Here is a 15,976-nt window from a genome sequence, read left to right as displayed (position 1 = left end):
TACACCACTTAGTTTTAGCCTGGACCAATCCTTCTGCTTCAGTGGCAAGTCCGTTTTCCTATTCCCCCTGGACACCACCTCTCCGGGGCGACTACCACAAAGACGCTGTCCAGAAAATGTTTTTGCAAAGCTGAGCCCAGGTGAGGGGGCCCAGAAGAAAATCCCGCTCCTCGGGGTACAGAGCACCGGAGGCTGCGTGGCGGTCCCCAATGTCATTCGGGGACGGTGTGATCCGCGCGGCAGGCCCGGGAGCTCAGCGCACCAACGTCGCCCGGTGCAGTGTCGCCGGGCGGGCTGTCCGGGCGCAGCCGGTCCCCACAGACGCGGGAGCCCCCGCCGAGCACGGAAGGCCGCCCACGCCTGCCTACCATGGAGGCGGCGGCGGCTAGAGGGGCCGGCGGACAGGGCAGCTGCGCGGCGGGGCCGCAGGGAACGCACGCGGGGCGGGACCGCACAGCCGGCCTTGTAGCCATTTTAGGAGGAAACCCGGCTCCCTAGCTCCGCGCGTGGCTTCAATTTCAATAACTTTATTGGTGGCCGTAGCCGCAGAGCATCCATCGCGCCTGTGGCCCGGGGCGGAGGGAGCGCGTCTCCGGAGGTGATGGGGTGGGGGCGTGAGCTGGGGTGCAGGGGAGTCCCCGACAGCGGGATTCCTGAGCAGCGGGCAGGGAGGGGGCTCGGGGCGCTCCTGGAGGCCGGGGAGGGAAGGCATCCGCGGGCACGGCTTCCCTGCGGCGGGGATTCCGCTGCCCGTGTCCCCAGGCGCAGGGGTGGGGCTGCGGGCGCCCCTGACGTGGCCGCAGGGGTGTTCCTCGCACGGTGCTTTTCCCCACGGCAGGTGGCCCCCGACACGAGCTGCAGCCATGGGAAACACCACCAGCGACCGGGTGGCCGGGGAGCGCCACGGCGCCAAGGCAGCACGCGCTGAGGGCACCGGCGGCCATGGCCCGGGCAAGGAGCATAAGATCATGGTGGGCAGCACGGATGACCCCAGTGTCTTCAGTCTGCAGGACTCCAAGGTGAGCGTCCCTTCGCCCCCGGTCGGTGGCGATGCTGTAGTGGGCTGGGTGTCAGGGCGCCTCCTCTTGCCTTAATTCTTATCACACTGATCTGGGTTATGACTTTTTGCATTAAAGGGATTTGGGGGGGACGGAGATGTTGGATGGTAATTCCTGTCACGGTACTGCCTCAAAATAGGGCAGAAGCGGGGTTCTTGTTTGCCGACTAATCTGTTGGCCACATTTTTAAGAGGACAGCAGGATGCCAGCCCCCCACCTCGCCTCCCAATCTTTGGTTCTCCTGACAGGCACGCTGCCCTCCTCTGCAGTACTGATGAATTTGTAGGTTGTCAGCGCTGCTGGAAAACTTCACAGGTTGCTGAGTGGCCGCCCATAGCCAGCGGTTTCTCACATTTGCCCTGAGGTGGGTAAATGAGGTTCTTTTTCTCTGTGTCAGTATCATTTTTGTCCTTGTAGGAGCTCAGCACTTCTGATGGTCTTCCCCTTGGGCTTGACTGTGAGGGAGCCACCACTTGCTTATTTGAATACCTCCTCCTAGTCTTCTACATCCATAGGGACATCGCTGCTCAATTTTTGTCCCATACTTTATAGTTGTGGTGCTGAGGTTGTGCTTCTTTCGTGCCCAGCTGCTCAAGTGGCAGAGCAAATCATTCCAGGATTTCTCCAGTAGCACCTCATTATGTCACCACGGCTGAAAGCTGGACAACCCACGCTGCCCCGAAGACCTTGTGCTGGCGTCCAAGTACTCTGAGCGGAGTGGCAACTTGTGGGCACTCTGCAGAAAGGGCAGACTGAGCTGACAGCACTGTGATTACCATCCAGATGCTTCTTATCACTTTTAGAGCTACAGCATTAAGTATGTTAAGGCCGACTGGGATGAATTAGAAAAATGGAGGGATTGAGGAGACGAGTGTGTTTGATGTCCCCTGTGCCTTCCCATGAAGTAAATGGAGCATGATTTGCCACATCGGTAGCACATGGAGTTTGGTTGTTCATTTTCATGGATCTCAACTGAGAACATAATCAGAAGTGAGGGTGATCAAAAGGACTATTTCTTGGGGTCTCTTCTCCCTTCCTTTCTCCTCCCACTTCAGGACGTCTTCCTCGTCAATAGGGCTGTCCACCCAGCCATCTGAATTTACTTCTTCAGGGCTTTCTCAAGGTGACCTCCTTCACTGCATTTTCCCCTTTTCCTACACTGATGACTCAGGATTTAAGGACAGTGGATTTGTCACACTGTGACTTCAGTAAGCGGTGTACTGAATACAAGCCAGATTGCTTTATTGGAAATGGAACCTATTTGGGATAATTCTTTGCCTTCCCTCAGTCTTGCCATTTGTGAAATCAGAAAACTGTTTCTGATCGTTCCTTAGGTCTCTTCCAAATCTAAAATTTTACAGTTCTCAACTTACCTACTGTCGTTACTTCAGTATCAATGTCTTACTTAAACATCTCAAACTGTAGTTCCAGTTTTCTCTTTTCCTAATGATTTTGCTGACTGCTTAACTTGACGTAAACAGCCTTTCTGCTAGTTATCTGCACGCGTGCCGACCACAGAAATGTCACCTGTGGAAGGGTTTTCTTCCAAACATGGCATATTAATAGTTTGTAGCTTTCAAATTCTAAACCGAAAATCCTAAATCATAAAAGTAACTGGCAGTGGGGCCACCTTCTTCCGTTCTCAGTCCAATTTGCACATTAAAATCACCTGAAATTTGCTTAAACACTTTATGGATAATTGGAAACATTTTCCATGTTTCAAACAGGGAAAACAGTATACTGAAGTCCCAAATACCAACTAAATAATGATCAAATTGTGAATGAAATGATATCCTCTTTACCCCGATCCACTCCCCCTACCAATTATTTTGAAGCAAATTACTGGCTTATCAAAGATTATTTTATCTGTAAATACTTTAGGACATATCTCTAAAGATTCGTTTTTCTTTCTTTATTCCAATATATCCCAGCATTATTATCTGGTCAGATTTTTAAAAAGGATTCCCAGGCCATATATCTGAATCAGAATCTGAGGCTGAGGCTTAGGCATATGTAAACACTTCCATAATTCTAATTCAGCCACTCAGCAAGCGTGCATTGCTTGAACAATATGGAGATCGAGGTTTTCTCTTAAGCCACTTCCTTATATAATGTGAGAGTCCCTTCAGTTCTCTTTCTCGGTTTTCTTCAGTTTATGTTGGTTTCTCATAGTGCAGTTTTGAGGATTATCGAGAGACAGTATGGAAGGTAGACTTCCCCAGCCATTTTGAAAATAAAACCCAAACGAATAAGCTAGTCCTTTTTATTTTTTTTAACCCACACTATTTTATTTGGTAATCTTTTGATTTGATACTGTACAGTCTTATTTCCCTATTTACCAAAGTCATTGAAGCCAATGTAAAGTGGGGATCAGCAAACTTTTTCTGTAAAGGGCCAAACAGTAAATATTTTAGACTAGCGGATCATATAGTCTGTGTCACAACTACTCCGCTCTGCCACTGTAACATGAAAGCAGCTGTAGATCAAAAAGTAAATGAATGAGCTTGGCTTTTTCCCAGTAAAACTTGACAAAAGCATCTGGCTCACTGGCTATCGTTTGCCAGCTCATGTTGTAAAGGATGGCATGTGGAGAAGAGACTGTTTCAAGACATGACCTCTGCCTGACCCTCAAGCTAGATCCAGCTAGATGATGGCCAGAACAGAGATTGCTTCCTGTAAATCTCCTCGACCCGTACCCTAGGGATTACCCAGGCCCGTTTCCCCCTAATCTGGGCCGGCTCACACTCCTGTACTTCTATCCATCCACTCCTGTTCTATATAATTCCTTAGTTCCTGCAACAGGATGCGGCATGTACCCACGTTGTCTTGCCAACGCCCAGCACACATGCCTCATATCTAAGTTCCATTAATAAACTCCTGATGCAATGATGGAGTTGTCAGCCTCTCTTCAGTCTCTCAGCCCTGGGAAATTTTCCCAACACGGTAATGAAAAGAAACTAAGTAAGAAGTCAATTTTTTTCAGAATCCTACTACAGACCTCATTTGATAGTGGAACTGCTTATATTAAAGGGAGCTGTTTTTGATCTGATGTTCCCTGAGGCTCCGGAATTTGCATTCCTATACCTAAAATAATTACTATAAACCTGACATAGTTGAGCAAGTAAGATTTCATAAACCACTTCTCACAATTTAAGAAACCAGTGATTGGATTTTTATGTTTTTAGTGTCCTTTGGAACCTACCAGCTATAATGGAGTTTTTGAATTATTTATGAATTTCACTATTTCTAAGTTCCATTATGACTGATAATTGAGAGCTCTACATATTTGCATGTGAAAAATACAAGTCCAACTTAATTATTTTTTATAGAACCATACTTTGTTTTCATATTGTTTCCTTCCAAGAGGCACCGCGAAGCATATCATAATTGTCTGCCTGTGAGGTAATCTGGTAATAGGGAGTACGCTTCTTTTTTTTTTTTTTTTTCCCAAAGGGAGATCCTAAGACTCTGAAAGGGTGAGTGATCTATGTAGACCTGGAAATTAGGCGTGGATTTGGACAGCCCTTGAGCACAAGCCATTTGACCATTTTGGTCCTAGATGAATTCTTTTTCTATAGTTTGTTCAAGACCTGATTTAGTTGCTAATTTCAGGGTTCACTGATCCTTAGCAGAAACCTAGCACCCCTCCCTGCCCTAGGGAGGAGAGTGACCTTATAAGAATTCCTGGGTCACAACTGAAGGATGACCTCATTCTTCGTGTAGCTCCCTGGGGACAAAGACTTCGTATCCTGGCAGCAGGATCTGGAGGATTCGGTGAAGCCTACACAGCAGGCCCGGCCCACTGTGATCCGCTGGTCTGAAGGCGGCAAGGAGGTCTTCATCTCTGGGTCCTTCAACAACTGGAGCGCCAAGATCCCACTGATTAAGAGGTAAACACAAATGTCTCGGTTGAGTCTACAGAGCCCAGGAGTAGGGGCCCGGCTGGACGACTCCTTTCCACCTGCTAGGGAGTCTCTGATGCAACATTTTCTGTGACCCGTGGCTACAGCCATGCCTCATAGCGAGTCAGAGATGTTCTACCACTTAGAATATTACTGCTTCAGAGGGACTTAATGTCACATTCTCTAGGACTGTGTTAATACAAGTCCTTTGTATGCTTGTGGGAAGTCTTCTGTAACTGGCTGAGTCCAGCTGCTCTGACATCCGCACTAAAACCAAACACATCGTGAAGTTCTAGGCAGTAATGTTACTTGTTGCTTGCAGAGCAGTAATGAATTACTAAACAGGTGATCAGAATGGCCTACCTGTCAGTAGGTAATTTGCCATAAAATGATCACCAAAATGTGGAAAGGGTACCTCGAGCCACGTCTGTATCCTGAATCTACCAATATCATAATTCCACTCGGGACGGATGTGTTCTGCTGAAGCAAAATAGGTGTACTAAGGTGAACCATGTTGTGGGATTAAGGTAAGGTCTTCATTATTCTTTTCCAGATATTAGTTAGGAACTAAAGTAATTGGGAGGGACTGGCAAATACATGCTCCACATGATACAGGAAAGGAGCTGGTGTTTGTGAATGATTGTTAGTCCGGGGGTACAGCCGCTTAGCAGTGTGGCAGATAACGGCTATGATACTGGGACTGCCTCATGGTTTTTACCTTCACATTCTGTCTTCTAATAGGCACGTGTCCTATTTCCCTTTGTTTTCTTCTGTAGCCATAATGACTTTGTGGCCATCCTGGACCTCCCCGAGGGAGAGCACCAGTACAAGTTCTTCGTGGATGGACAGTGGGTTCACGATCCATCAGAGGTGAGGCCTTGATCTCTCGTAACAGTCTCCTTTGAGCTCTTCTTCCCATTGGTGTCAGACGTCAGTGCTATCAGAACTGATGGACAGCAGCTCTCCTCCACTGGGGAATTTCTTTCTTGATAAAAGACGAACGGGGCGTGTATGATCATTTTTCAGAAGAGGAGAGTTGGATGGAAGAGATGGATTTAAAACCGGGACTCATGCATTTTTTCTATTCACTGTTTCAGCCTGTGGTTACCAGTCAGCTTGGTACGATTAACAACTTGATCCACGTCAAGAAATCTGACTTTGAGGTGTTTGATGCTTTAAATTTAGATTCCATGGAAAGCTCGGAGACATCTTGTCGAGGTAACTTTGGAGTATGCGCTCTTTCTTGCAGTGTTTTTCTTATAATGCATGCTCCTTCCCAAGAGTGCTTTTCGTTTGTTTTTTCATTTTCTCAGGGATCTTCTGAATTTTATTTATAGATGTTTCTTCTGTAAACATTTAAGTTCCCTGAGAAAAATAAAATCTCAGACCCTGGCAACCACAAATTGACTTTGTGTCTCTATGGATTTGTCTATTATGTCCCAAATAGGCAAATCCATAAATGGGATCATACAATATGTGGTCTTTTGTGTCTGGCTTCTTTCACTTAATCTGTATTCAGGATTCATGTTGTAATATGTATCAGTACTGCATTCCTTAACATGGGTGAATAAAATTCCACTGTGTGGATAGAAGACTTTGTTTATCCATCCATTAGCTGATGAACATTTGGATTGTTTCCACTTTTTATCTATTATAAATAATGCTGTTACAAACATCTGTGTTTTGTCTGGACAGATATTTTCATTTCTCTTGGGCATATACCCAGGAGTGTAATTTCTGGGTCATATGGTAACTTTATGTTTAACTTCCGGAGGAACTGCCAAACTATTCTCCTTTTTACGTTCCCAGTGGGAACAGTACAAAGGTTCCAATTTCTCCACATCCTCACCAACAGTTATTATCCTCTCCTCGATCTTTTTTATTATCGCCATTTTAATGAGTGTGAAGTGCTATCTTATTTTGGTTTTTTGATTTGCATTTCCCTAGTGACTACTACCTTGTTAGTAAATTTGTTCTCATTGTTGCAATCATTGTAATATCAGTAGTCTTAGAGTTTATAACCTTGTTGTCTATTGCTTGGATGGAAAAGAGAAGAAACCTAATCTCTCCATATTGTTTAACAGTTCACAGGGCATTGTCACATCTGTTACCTCACTTGATTCCTGTAAAAACATTGTGAATTAGGGCAGAGATGATTTTCATTTTATGAATGAGAAAATGGACCTTAGGGGAAGGGATTTGTCCCCGGTCATACAGCTGATAAACGGAGAGCTCTTCCCTAAACCTCTGTCTTCTACCCCTCATCTCCTCTGTCCTCCACACCATGTCACCATGTTGAGGAACTTCATGCTTTATGTTTAGAATGACGCAGACTTTTTCTTTGGCTGCCTTACAGTAGCAGACCCAACAGGCCACAAGTTTATGGTCCATGACTTCTATATTTAATATTAGCTGCCATGTATTAATTTTTAATTAATTAAATTAATTTTTCATGCATTTTTACTAGTACTCCAACTTTCCCTTATATTTGGATAAATATCTTCCAGACCTTTCCAGCTCACCCCCAGGGCCTTACGGTCAAGAAATGTATGTGTTCCGATCCGAGGAGAGATTCAAATCCCCACCCATCTTGCCTCCTCACCTTCTCCAAGTTATTCTTAACAAGGACACTAATATTTCTGTGAGTATCCTGAGACTACTGCTGGGGCATCGGGGGGTCACTAGGACCATCTGAGCTAAAGTTTAGGATTCCTAGATTTGGATTATTACAAAGATGTATTGAGAGTATAAATCATGTATGTCTCAGTAGCATTATAGATTCCTTTCCCAGGGCTGAATTGTGACTTTCCAGGTACTGATATCAAAATTCATAGTTGTCTTCTGGTCCTAATAAGTCAGGTCTGGAGCTGTGGATTACTAGAACCAATTTCTGGGACTTCTATTCCAACACAAGAAAGGAGTATTTATCATTTGGGGATATACAAAAGAAATATAAGGGGTTTTTGGTGTGTGGGGAGGTGGCGTGCATATAATTTACATCTCTAGTCAATTCACTTGATTCCCACTAAGATTATTTTTGCTTCTTAACACAAATCTTCTATATGTGTTGCGGGGAAGATTTTTATCTTCGCTCTTCTTAGGAAGATGAATAGATGCAGAGGTTTAGCGTTTCTGCCCTGGACTCAGAATTTTCCTCATTTTCTGTAGTGAGAATGTATTATTGATATATACGTAGAGTGAGTACATTATTTAAAAGAAATAAGACATTCTAATTTAGAGTTTCTCAACAATCCCAAAGGGCTCTGAGGAAGAGTAAACGGTTTGGTTTAAAACTGCATTTAACCCCATTCACTGATTTTTTTTTTCCTCTTAGTGTGACCCAGCCTTGCTCCCCGAGCCCAATCACGTTATGCTGAACCATCTGTACGCATTGTCCATTAAGGTAAGTGGTGGGCCTGGCTCTTCACAGAGCTCCCCAAAATGGGAGGGAAGGGTAACACATGTCCCACCTCCACCCCTCCAGTGGTTACTTGCTCTGCTATTTCACTGAAGCTGTAGCTGGTCAAATTATAGGAGAACTTTTTTTAACTACTGGGTTGGGGGTTTCTTATTACTTTTTTTTTTTTTTTTTAAATCTTGGTATATCTGTGTTCTGGCTAGCGGAATTACTGTGATGGAATGGACTTTTTGGTCCCTGGTTTCTTTTAGATAGCTATAACCTTTGTATGACCTATTTAATTAATTTTGAGTTCATAGCACTAGGATTTCATTTGCAGAAAGAGCAAGTTTAGCTTCCTGTTCAAAGAATGCTTGAATGTGATAGTAAAGACCCCATTTTTTAAAGGTGGCTGCGAGCTACTTTCAAGTGCCTCAGTCATATTTACCCAAGTGGTTGCATCTCTCCCACACACTCGGTCAAAGAGAAATGTGACCAGATTTGCCCTGTCCCCTCCAACCCTTCAAGTCCTTGATTTCTCTGCTGCTTTATCGGCCAAGTTGAAAATACCCTGTCAGTCTGCTCATGTCTCTGTAGTGTGGCTGTTGGAATAAAGTTGGACACAGCTGTGCGGTTACCAAACTGGGCTGATCACCATCAGAATCTCCTGGGTAGTTTGTCAAAGTACAAACTCAGAGGCTTTAGCCCCAGGGCTGCTGAAGAAGTACACGCAGGACGGACCCCAGTCATCTTTTTAACACGTTGCGTACGGATCACGAGAATCTTCACGAGGGATTTAAACCCCGCCGTACGCAACGTGTTAAGCTGCTCATGTGTCTTAGATGTGCACCCAGATTAGGGAAATCACGGACAGAGCTTCTTTAACAGATGATATGGTACTTTATGTACCCCCGAATTTCATTTTTCTATGACCTTGTGAGGTAAGTATGATTTTTAACCCGTTTTATAGATAAAGAAACTTCAGACTCAGAGAAGGTCAAATTGCCAATAAGTACCAGAGAGAGGACAGAAGCTCAGTCTTCCCACCTTCTTTCCATGTTCTCTCCTAGAGACTGTTGTACCAGGTCTTTCCACGTAGGTCTTTCTTTACCTGCTCCTCATGTCTACCAAACCCTTCCTGAGGTTGAACTTTTTCCTCGCCTTGCTTCTGTCATCTTTAGGCTGTGATCAGCATACGCTGGTCCCAGAATGTTAATCTGAGAAGCATTCGCTGTGGATAAAAAGCCCAGGGGAAACCAGGAAGATACATTGCCTTCTCAACTGCATTGCTCAGGTTCTTTGGGATCTGACCGACTTTTGCCTCTTGTAACCGACTATCCACACTGGTTCTGACCCAGGTCGAGGTCTTGATTATTGTGATTCAGCTTGGCCTTGATCCATTGGATTGAGATTCTTTCCAAGGAGGATTTGGGGGTCTGCTTTGTTCAAGGAGAGAGGGGGATTCCTGAGTCCCCTCTTGATCACAGAGGACTGTGTTAAGTTCATCCCTGGCATTAAATGGGAATTAGACCTGCTTCAAGGCTTGGAAATCTTTTTTTTAAAGGATCCCTTCCCTTTCTTCTCATTGCATTTAAGACTTCTTCTAGAAATGGATTGCAAGATATTTATTTTTTCCTTTGCTAGTTTTAAGCCCAGTGTTCACATTTGAAGTGGGAAAGGCATGAGGTAGGAGACTAATATTTCTTCAGCACCTACATTCTATCAGGTACTATGCCAAATATTCTAATCATCACAGCCACCTTACTGGGTGTGATCCCTTGTAATGATGAGAAAAAAGACTTAGCGACATCAAGCAGATTATTCAAGGCCACAAACAGAGTAACAGTAGGAATCAGGATTGGAACGTAAGTTGATTTGACTCCAAAACCAACCTCCCATAATACCACATCATGTCTCTTAAAAGTGAGCCACTGTGGAGGGCCAGCTCCTGGGAAGACCTGCCTGAACTAATGAATTAGCTGTGTGTGTTTCTTCCCCTTGCAGGACAGTGTGATGGTCCTTAGTGCAACCCATCGCTACAAGAAGAAGTATGTCACTACTCTGCTGTACAAGCCCATCTGAAGGGATCCCTTCCTGCCTCCAGGATTCAGAAGCATCTCCCTTGCCCTTCTGGACTGGACCAGTCTCACCTGAGACTGGAAAGCTGATTTGCTTTGAGGCTGATATGTGTGTTTCAGGGCCTGAGTAGGACACTCTGCTTTTGCATTTGTTCAAGATGAGAGCTTTACGAATTCTTGGAATTTAAGAAAAAAAATTACGCATATATCTACCTAAGAGAAGAAGGTTAATGGACGCCTGCTAGCTAGATGTAGCCTCTGCCTGAGGGGACTCCCCAAGACCCGTTTGGGGAGCTGCAAGAAGAACCACCCATTAGAGGAAGCTTTTTCCCTAAAATGAATGAAAAGCAAACTCTCAGGATCCTTGATGGTGGAGAGCCTGGCACTGCCATCTTGGCTCTCCAAGGGATGGACTTGTGCCAGACGCCTGCCCTACTCACAGCTGCCTCCCTGCCGGAGCAGCTCTTCTTGCATGGGTATTCTGTATTCCCAGGGTCTGTGGCACGATCTGTGTGTCCTAATATGATACCAGACACCCCTTTGTCCTCACATTTCATATTCTTGCTTTGATATCCTCCTCAGATCCCACACCTGACCCTTCCCTGACACAAAACTCCTTGGGTAAGTGACCCCTTTCCAAGGCTGTGTGAGACCTGTCCCACCTCAGACACTAGGGCTGCCAGAAAGTCTCCTTTTTAGGCCAGCACCGGCCCAGGCCACTTTGTTACTGCCTGTTTTAACTAGTAAGGAAAACACGGCTCGGCAGGAGTGCGGGTCTGCTTGGGTTTGGTTTGACTGCTCAGGCTGTCCTGGCCCACTCTCGTGGGCTTCCCACCCGGCCTGGCCCTGTCGCCTTATTTTCTTTCACAGATGCTTTGAAGGTGGGACTGGAACCAAGGAAAACTTTCATGTCTTTTGTCCTAAGGAATTATAAAATGCCTTTTCACTGGTCTTCAGGGACTGTCCAGGAGAACTTCAGGCTCTTGATAAATGGTTCCCAGGATCATTGGCTCTTGTCTGGCCCTCTACAATCTTACAGTAAGGGGGCTGACCCAGGCCCTGTTGTTACACTAAACACTGCTCTGGATGCAGATTTCCTCAGGCTCATTTGATGCACCTGAAAGGTTCCCTCATCTTAAAGATTCCTTAGGCCAAGAAGCAAGAAAATGCTGCTGGGGTTCCCAGTCATGGAAAGTGTCGCTTCCCGGCACTAAAGTGCTAACAGGATCATTTTATTTGCCTCTTTTCAAAAAGAAAGTGATGATAAAGTGGGGTCAATAATTTCCATTTGTGGAATGAAAAGTAGCTATTCAATCACTCTTGGGGTTCTGAGAGAAAATGTTTTTTTCCAAGTATCTGTGGCTCTTCCATTACAGATAAATGCAAGTCAAATATTCAATACCGAAGGCGGCCAAACTTGATGCTTGAGAGACTCCTTCACTACTAAGATGGGCCCAGCCACACTGAAAGGGCACCCACGGGTCAGTTTAGCTGCCTCCTGCCTTCCCCGAAGCTGACAAGAGTGGTCTTCGGGTAGGTAGACTTCTTAGACCCTGGGGGTGAGGCAGTAGAATATGTGGGGTTGTTGTTTTGCCGAGAATCAAATTGCTAAGTGCTCTGGGGGTGAATCGCTGAGAGTAAATACCACTTTAGCCACTCAAGGCCACCGCCTGCAGAAAAGGCGTTTGTGGAGAATTTTTATGGTCCCAACCACTTTTTTGAATGGCCATTTAAAAAAATCTAGGCCAAATCCTATCATAACCAACTCTCAGAATCTACATTGTATTCAGTTACACTACAGTTTTGTTTTTTTCCAATACCCATTAGTAAGTGGGCCACTTAGGAGGACTCAGAATCTTGGTTGTTACATGAAGGATTTTGTCATACATTTCTTGTCAATAGTACTGACATGTAATTGCCCATGTGTTCATGTATTAAAATTTTTGCTCCACACAGGTGTATCAGTAAAGTGGGGCAGGAAAAGCCTCTCAAGGCTAAAAGCTTCTCTGAATTGGGTCTGGCTCCAAAGACAGTAGGTTTTGGGGCTGGTGACCTTTGCATCTGTCTAATCTGGAAATGTGCAGAGCGTGTCAGTTTCCCAAGTTCCGAGGTAATCTCTCAGCCTGATGTGACCTGGGAGCCTATTGGCTGGTATGGAAGGATCTGGTAAGAGAACTGGGGGATGACTCACTCATACTGTGACTATCTCCCAAGGCCCTGAGAAGCCCTATCACTCACTCAGTCTATCCCCAACAAAATTCTAGAAGGTAGGGAGGGAGGAAGGCAGCCCAAGTACAACTCAGTCATTCTTTTATGTTGGTTAAAAAGAATCGTTTATTTTCTGTAGAAGAGAATTTGGCAGATTTTAAAACTGAATAAAGGCAAGGAAAAAAGTTTTTAGCCCCCTCCCCTTTTTTTTTTTTTGTCTGTAGGAGTTTCACCGAGTCAGATGAGTAAGAAAATAGCTCTGGGGAGGGCCAATCTGAAAGAACTGCATCCTGGTTTTGGGGTTGTAGGAAAAAGAAGGAAAGAATGACTGAGTTGAGGAGTAATACTAGGAAAATAAAGACTTGAGTAACTCAGAACTGAAAATACCCTTTAAAAAAAAAAAATTGAATCAGACATACTGGTGTCCTTGGATCTCACTGTACAGAATTTGCTGTATAAACCGTTTTCCCTTTGTCTCTTGTTCCTATTCTCTACCCTTTCTTCTATATTCTGCTTTAACTTGATTTGCTAGACAGACTTGACCAGGGTCTCAAGTCAAACATTACCGAAAACAAGTGTTAGCCATCGTGCTGGTTGGGAAAACTTGTGTGTCGTGGTTATTCGCTGCTTTCAGCTTCGAGGTGAATGTGATCTAATCACTGAAGGCAGCACCCCTGGCCTCAATAGTGTTGGCTTTTGAAAACAATACTTGTATGGTAGAGAAATCTATAGAAGGAGAATCCAAGAGAAGTTTACGAGAGGATCCTGTAAACCCAGGCCCACTCCCTTCCCTCCAGTTATTTCTAGTCTGAGAGAAAACCACTGAAGGGTGTTGGCACTCTGTGTGTGCTGCTAAAAGGAAGTTAAGTTTGGAAAGAAGCGTTACCTCCAGACTGGGCTTATATTAATCTGGCATATAAATGAAAGAGGCATATTAATAATAGAATCCCCTGCTTTTATCTGGGGAAATAGGGCTTTTAAAATTTTGACCTCAACTAAAAATATTATGCAACAGTCTATGTCTGTGCGTGTTTGAAATATGTTCTGTTCTCAGAGGTGTCTAAATCCTCGTGTCCTAGTGACTTGGGCATGGGCTCACTAGCAGATACAGAGTTTGTTCCTCTATCATTCTGACTCCTCCTTAAAGCCAAGTTGCCGCTCTGTTCTACCAGGGACCGCTGACCTATTACCCACGGGATGGGGCACCTGGGAGGGGCAGGGGTTAAGGTCTCTCAAAACTCTGGATCTAGGCATTTGTCTGTCCTTAAGCGCCAATCACAATTGGAGGCTGAAGAGCTGTTGATTTCTGCAGTGACTCAAACTTTTGGAGTAAAAAGGTTACACCTATTTTAAAATTCTAAGAAAAAAGAAAAAACCCCAAGAGTCTGCTACTTATGAAATCCAATTCTTAGCAGTGGAGTCCCTCTAGGATTCATATGTGGGCTTTGTCTTGATTTGCTTTTCTCAATTGTGCTTTGAAGTGAATAAGTTTTGTTAAAGATTACATTTTTTTATTAGTTCCAACATTAACTGGAGTTGAATTAATTGTGTGTAGCACAATGCTTTTGCAGTAAGACTGGTGTGAAATAGTAAACACTATGGATTTTGTAGTCAGGTTCAATGGTCAAGAGATACCTACCATTAGGTATTATATTATGTAATATCTTACTGTTCACCTAGAGAACTCTTATCCAGGTTGTGGTTTTAGAACAGCCAAGCTCACTGGTGTTATCAGTTCTAACCTCCACCCTGGGCCCCATATGTGAGACGTGTTGGAATTTTGGTAAATGGGAAGATGTCGGTTGTTATTGCACTGAAGCGTTTTGAATGACTGCAGCTCTGTCGTAAAGGGGGAATAAGACTAGAATTTGAAGGGAATTAGATATGTGAGAGTCCTCCTTTATGTGGTACTTTCTGTAACCTTCAGTGCTGAGGTTCAGAGCTGCTTTTCAGTATTTCGCAAGAGTGGCATACAACAGTGGATTTTAAGCTTTTCTCTGAATGTAATTCGTCACTGGACTCTGACGTGTCTGAAAATTATGTGATGTAACACAGAAATGTGAGTTTTTCCCCCTATAAAACTATTGAATAAAAGTATTATACAGCAATTATAGTTGAAGTCTTCATTGCTTACTGATTATATCTTATCAAGACCTATCCACCTTGGTATTCTCAGGATCTAAAGAATGTAAATGCCACACAGGCACATTTGAATAAAGAGAGAAATCATAGGACCCGGTGATGTCATCTTTACATCTTCCACTTTTCCTTCTCTTTCTGTTCTAGGGTAGGCCAACATTCACTGAAGGAATGCAGCCTCAGGGATTGAATTTCCAGCACTTTCTGTGAACTGCACACTTAGCCATCCTCTGCTGGATTAGCCGAGCTCCTAAACTAATGGTTTTCATCCCAGGCTGTGTATTCATGTCACCTATGCAGAGTCTATAAGAATATTGACACCCAGTCCACTACCTCCACCCCAATGAAATAAAGATCTCTGGTATGGGGTCCAGGCATCAGTATTTTTTAAGCTCCCCAGATGATTCTATTAGGTTGGTGCAAAAGCAATTGCGGCTTTTGCAATTTTAACCTTTTACACCACAATTACTTTTGCACCAACCTAATAATATACACCCAGGGATGAGGACCACTCTCCTGGGCCCTCCCTACTTACCACTCTTTCTCTGCCACATATAAACTTCCTTCATTACAGAGGAAAGCAGGTTATATACTTCATTCTGACGGCACACTACTCGGATGGTTTTTTTCAGGGCCGTGGTTGTGGAAATAGGATAATTTTTGTTTTCTAACCCTTTATTTCACAGGGTTTTTACATAGCTGGCCTCTGGACTTTTCCTAAAACCATGCAGCCAGGCTCCCTCATATTTGCTGCTCTAAAGATTCAGCTGAGTTAACTTCCTTAAAGGAGAGAAGGGAATGACACTGGGAGTGACGAGGGTGACCAGAACAGGCGCACTGAGAGACGTGGAGATGTAAACCAGGAGGACGGGTAACCAAGACCCGGATCCGAAGCAGTGAACCTCTGACCTCAATAGCAGGTCCAGAGAAGCCTGCAGACTATAGGTAGAGAGGTGATGTCATATGGACTCAGCCGCTGGCAGAATGTTCTAAACATCATGTACCCTGGTCACTGCAACAAAATGGCAGCAGAATTCTATCAAGGCCCAAAGTGCCTGGGCGTGTGCTTTCTAAAGCATTTCGTTCGGGCCCACTTGGCTTGGGGTCTTCTGTTGCATCCCTTCCAAACCCCTCCTCTCCGGCATCGACAATTCCCCATGACACAGATGGTTCAGAGACATCCTGAATTTCCCT

The 15,976-nt window shown here is 44.5% G+C and overlaps 1 protein-coding gene across 2 annotated transcripts; it reads left to right on the top strand.

Moving 5' to 3' along the window:
• PRKAB2 (protein kinase AMP-activated non-catalytic subunit beta 2) lies at positions 1–14,751 on the top strand. Of its 2 annotated transcripts, none has more exons than XM_074319253.1 (8): positions 1–140; positions 839–1,019; positions 4,782–4,948; positions 5,737–5,830; positions 6,058–6,178; positions 7,468–7,601; positions 8,295–8,363; positions 10,362–14,751. In XM_074319253.1, exons 2-8 carry the CDS (start codon positions 864–866, stop codon positions 10,437–10,439), a joined length of 819 nt encoding a protein of 272 aa, XP_074175354.1. In that variant the 5' UTR covers positions 1–140; positions 839–863; the 3' UTR covers positions 10,440–14,751. The 2 variants fall into 2 exon arrangements, with proteins under 2 accessions (XP_074175354.1, XP_074175353.1); XM_074319252.1 differs by lacking the exon at positions 1–140 and adding an exon at positions 279–598.
• The last annotated feature ends 1,225 nt before the right edge of the window (positions 14,752–15,976 follow it).

The sequence above is a fragment of the Rhinolophus sinicus genome, linkage group LG14 (genome assembly GCF_036562045.2).
Source record: "Rhinolophus sinicus isolate RSC01 linkage group LG14, ASM3656204v1, whole genome shotgun sequence".
Classification (NCBI taxonomy): domain Eukaryota; kingdom Metazoa; phylum Chordata; class Mammalia; order Chiroptera; family Rhinolophidae; genus Rhinolophus; species Rhinolophus sinicus.
The sequence above is the reverse complement of the archived record's forward strand: the minus strand, read 5'-3'. Positions and strand labels throughout refer to the sequence as shown.

Bases quoted from the DNA above. Each gene is read 5' to 3' on its own strand.
- PRKAB2 (XM_074319253.1), top strand. From the start codon at position 864: ATGGGAAACACCACCAGCGACCGGGTGGCCGGGGAGCGCCACGGCGCC. The intron at 5,831-6,057 runs GTGAGGCCTTGA...TCACTGTTTCAG, and splicing joins GGGTTCACGATCCATCAGAG to CCTGTGGTTACCAGTCAGCT. The intron at 8,364-10,361 runs GTAAGTGGTGGG...TTCCCCTTGCAG, and splicing joins TGTACGCATTGTCCATTAAG to GACAGTGTGATGGTCCTTAG.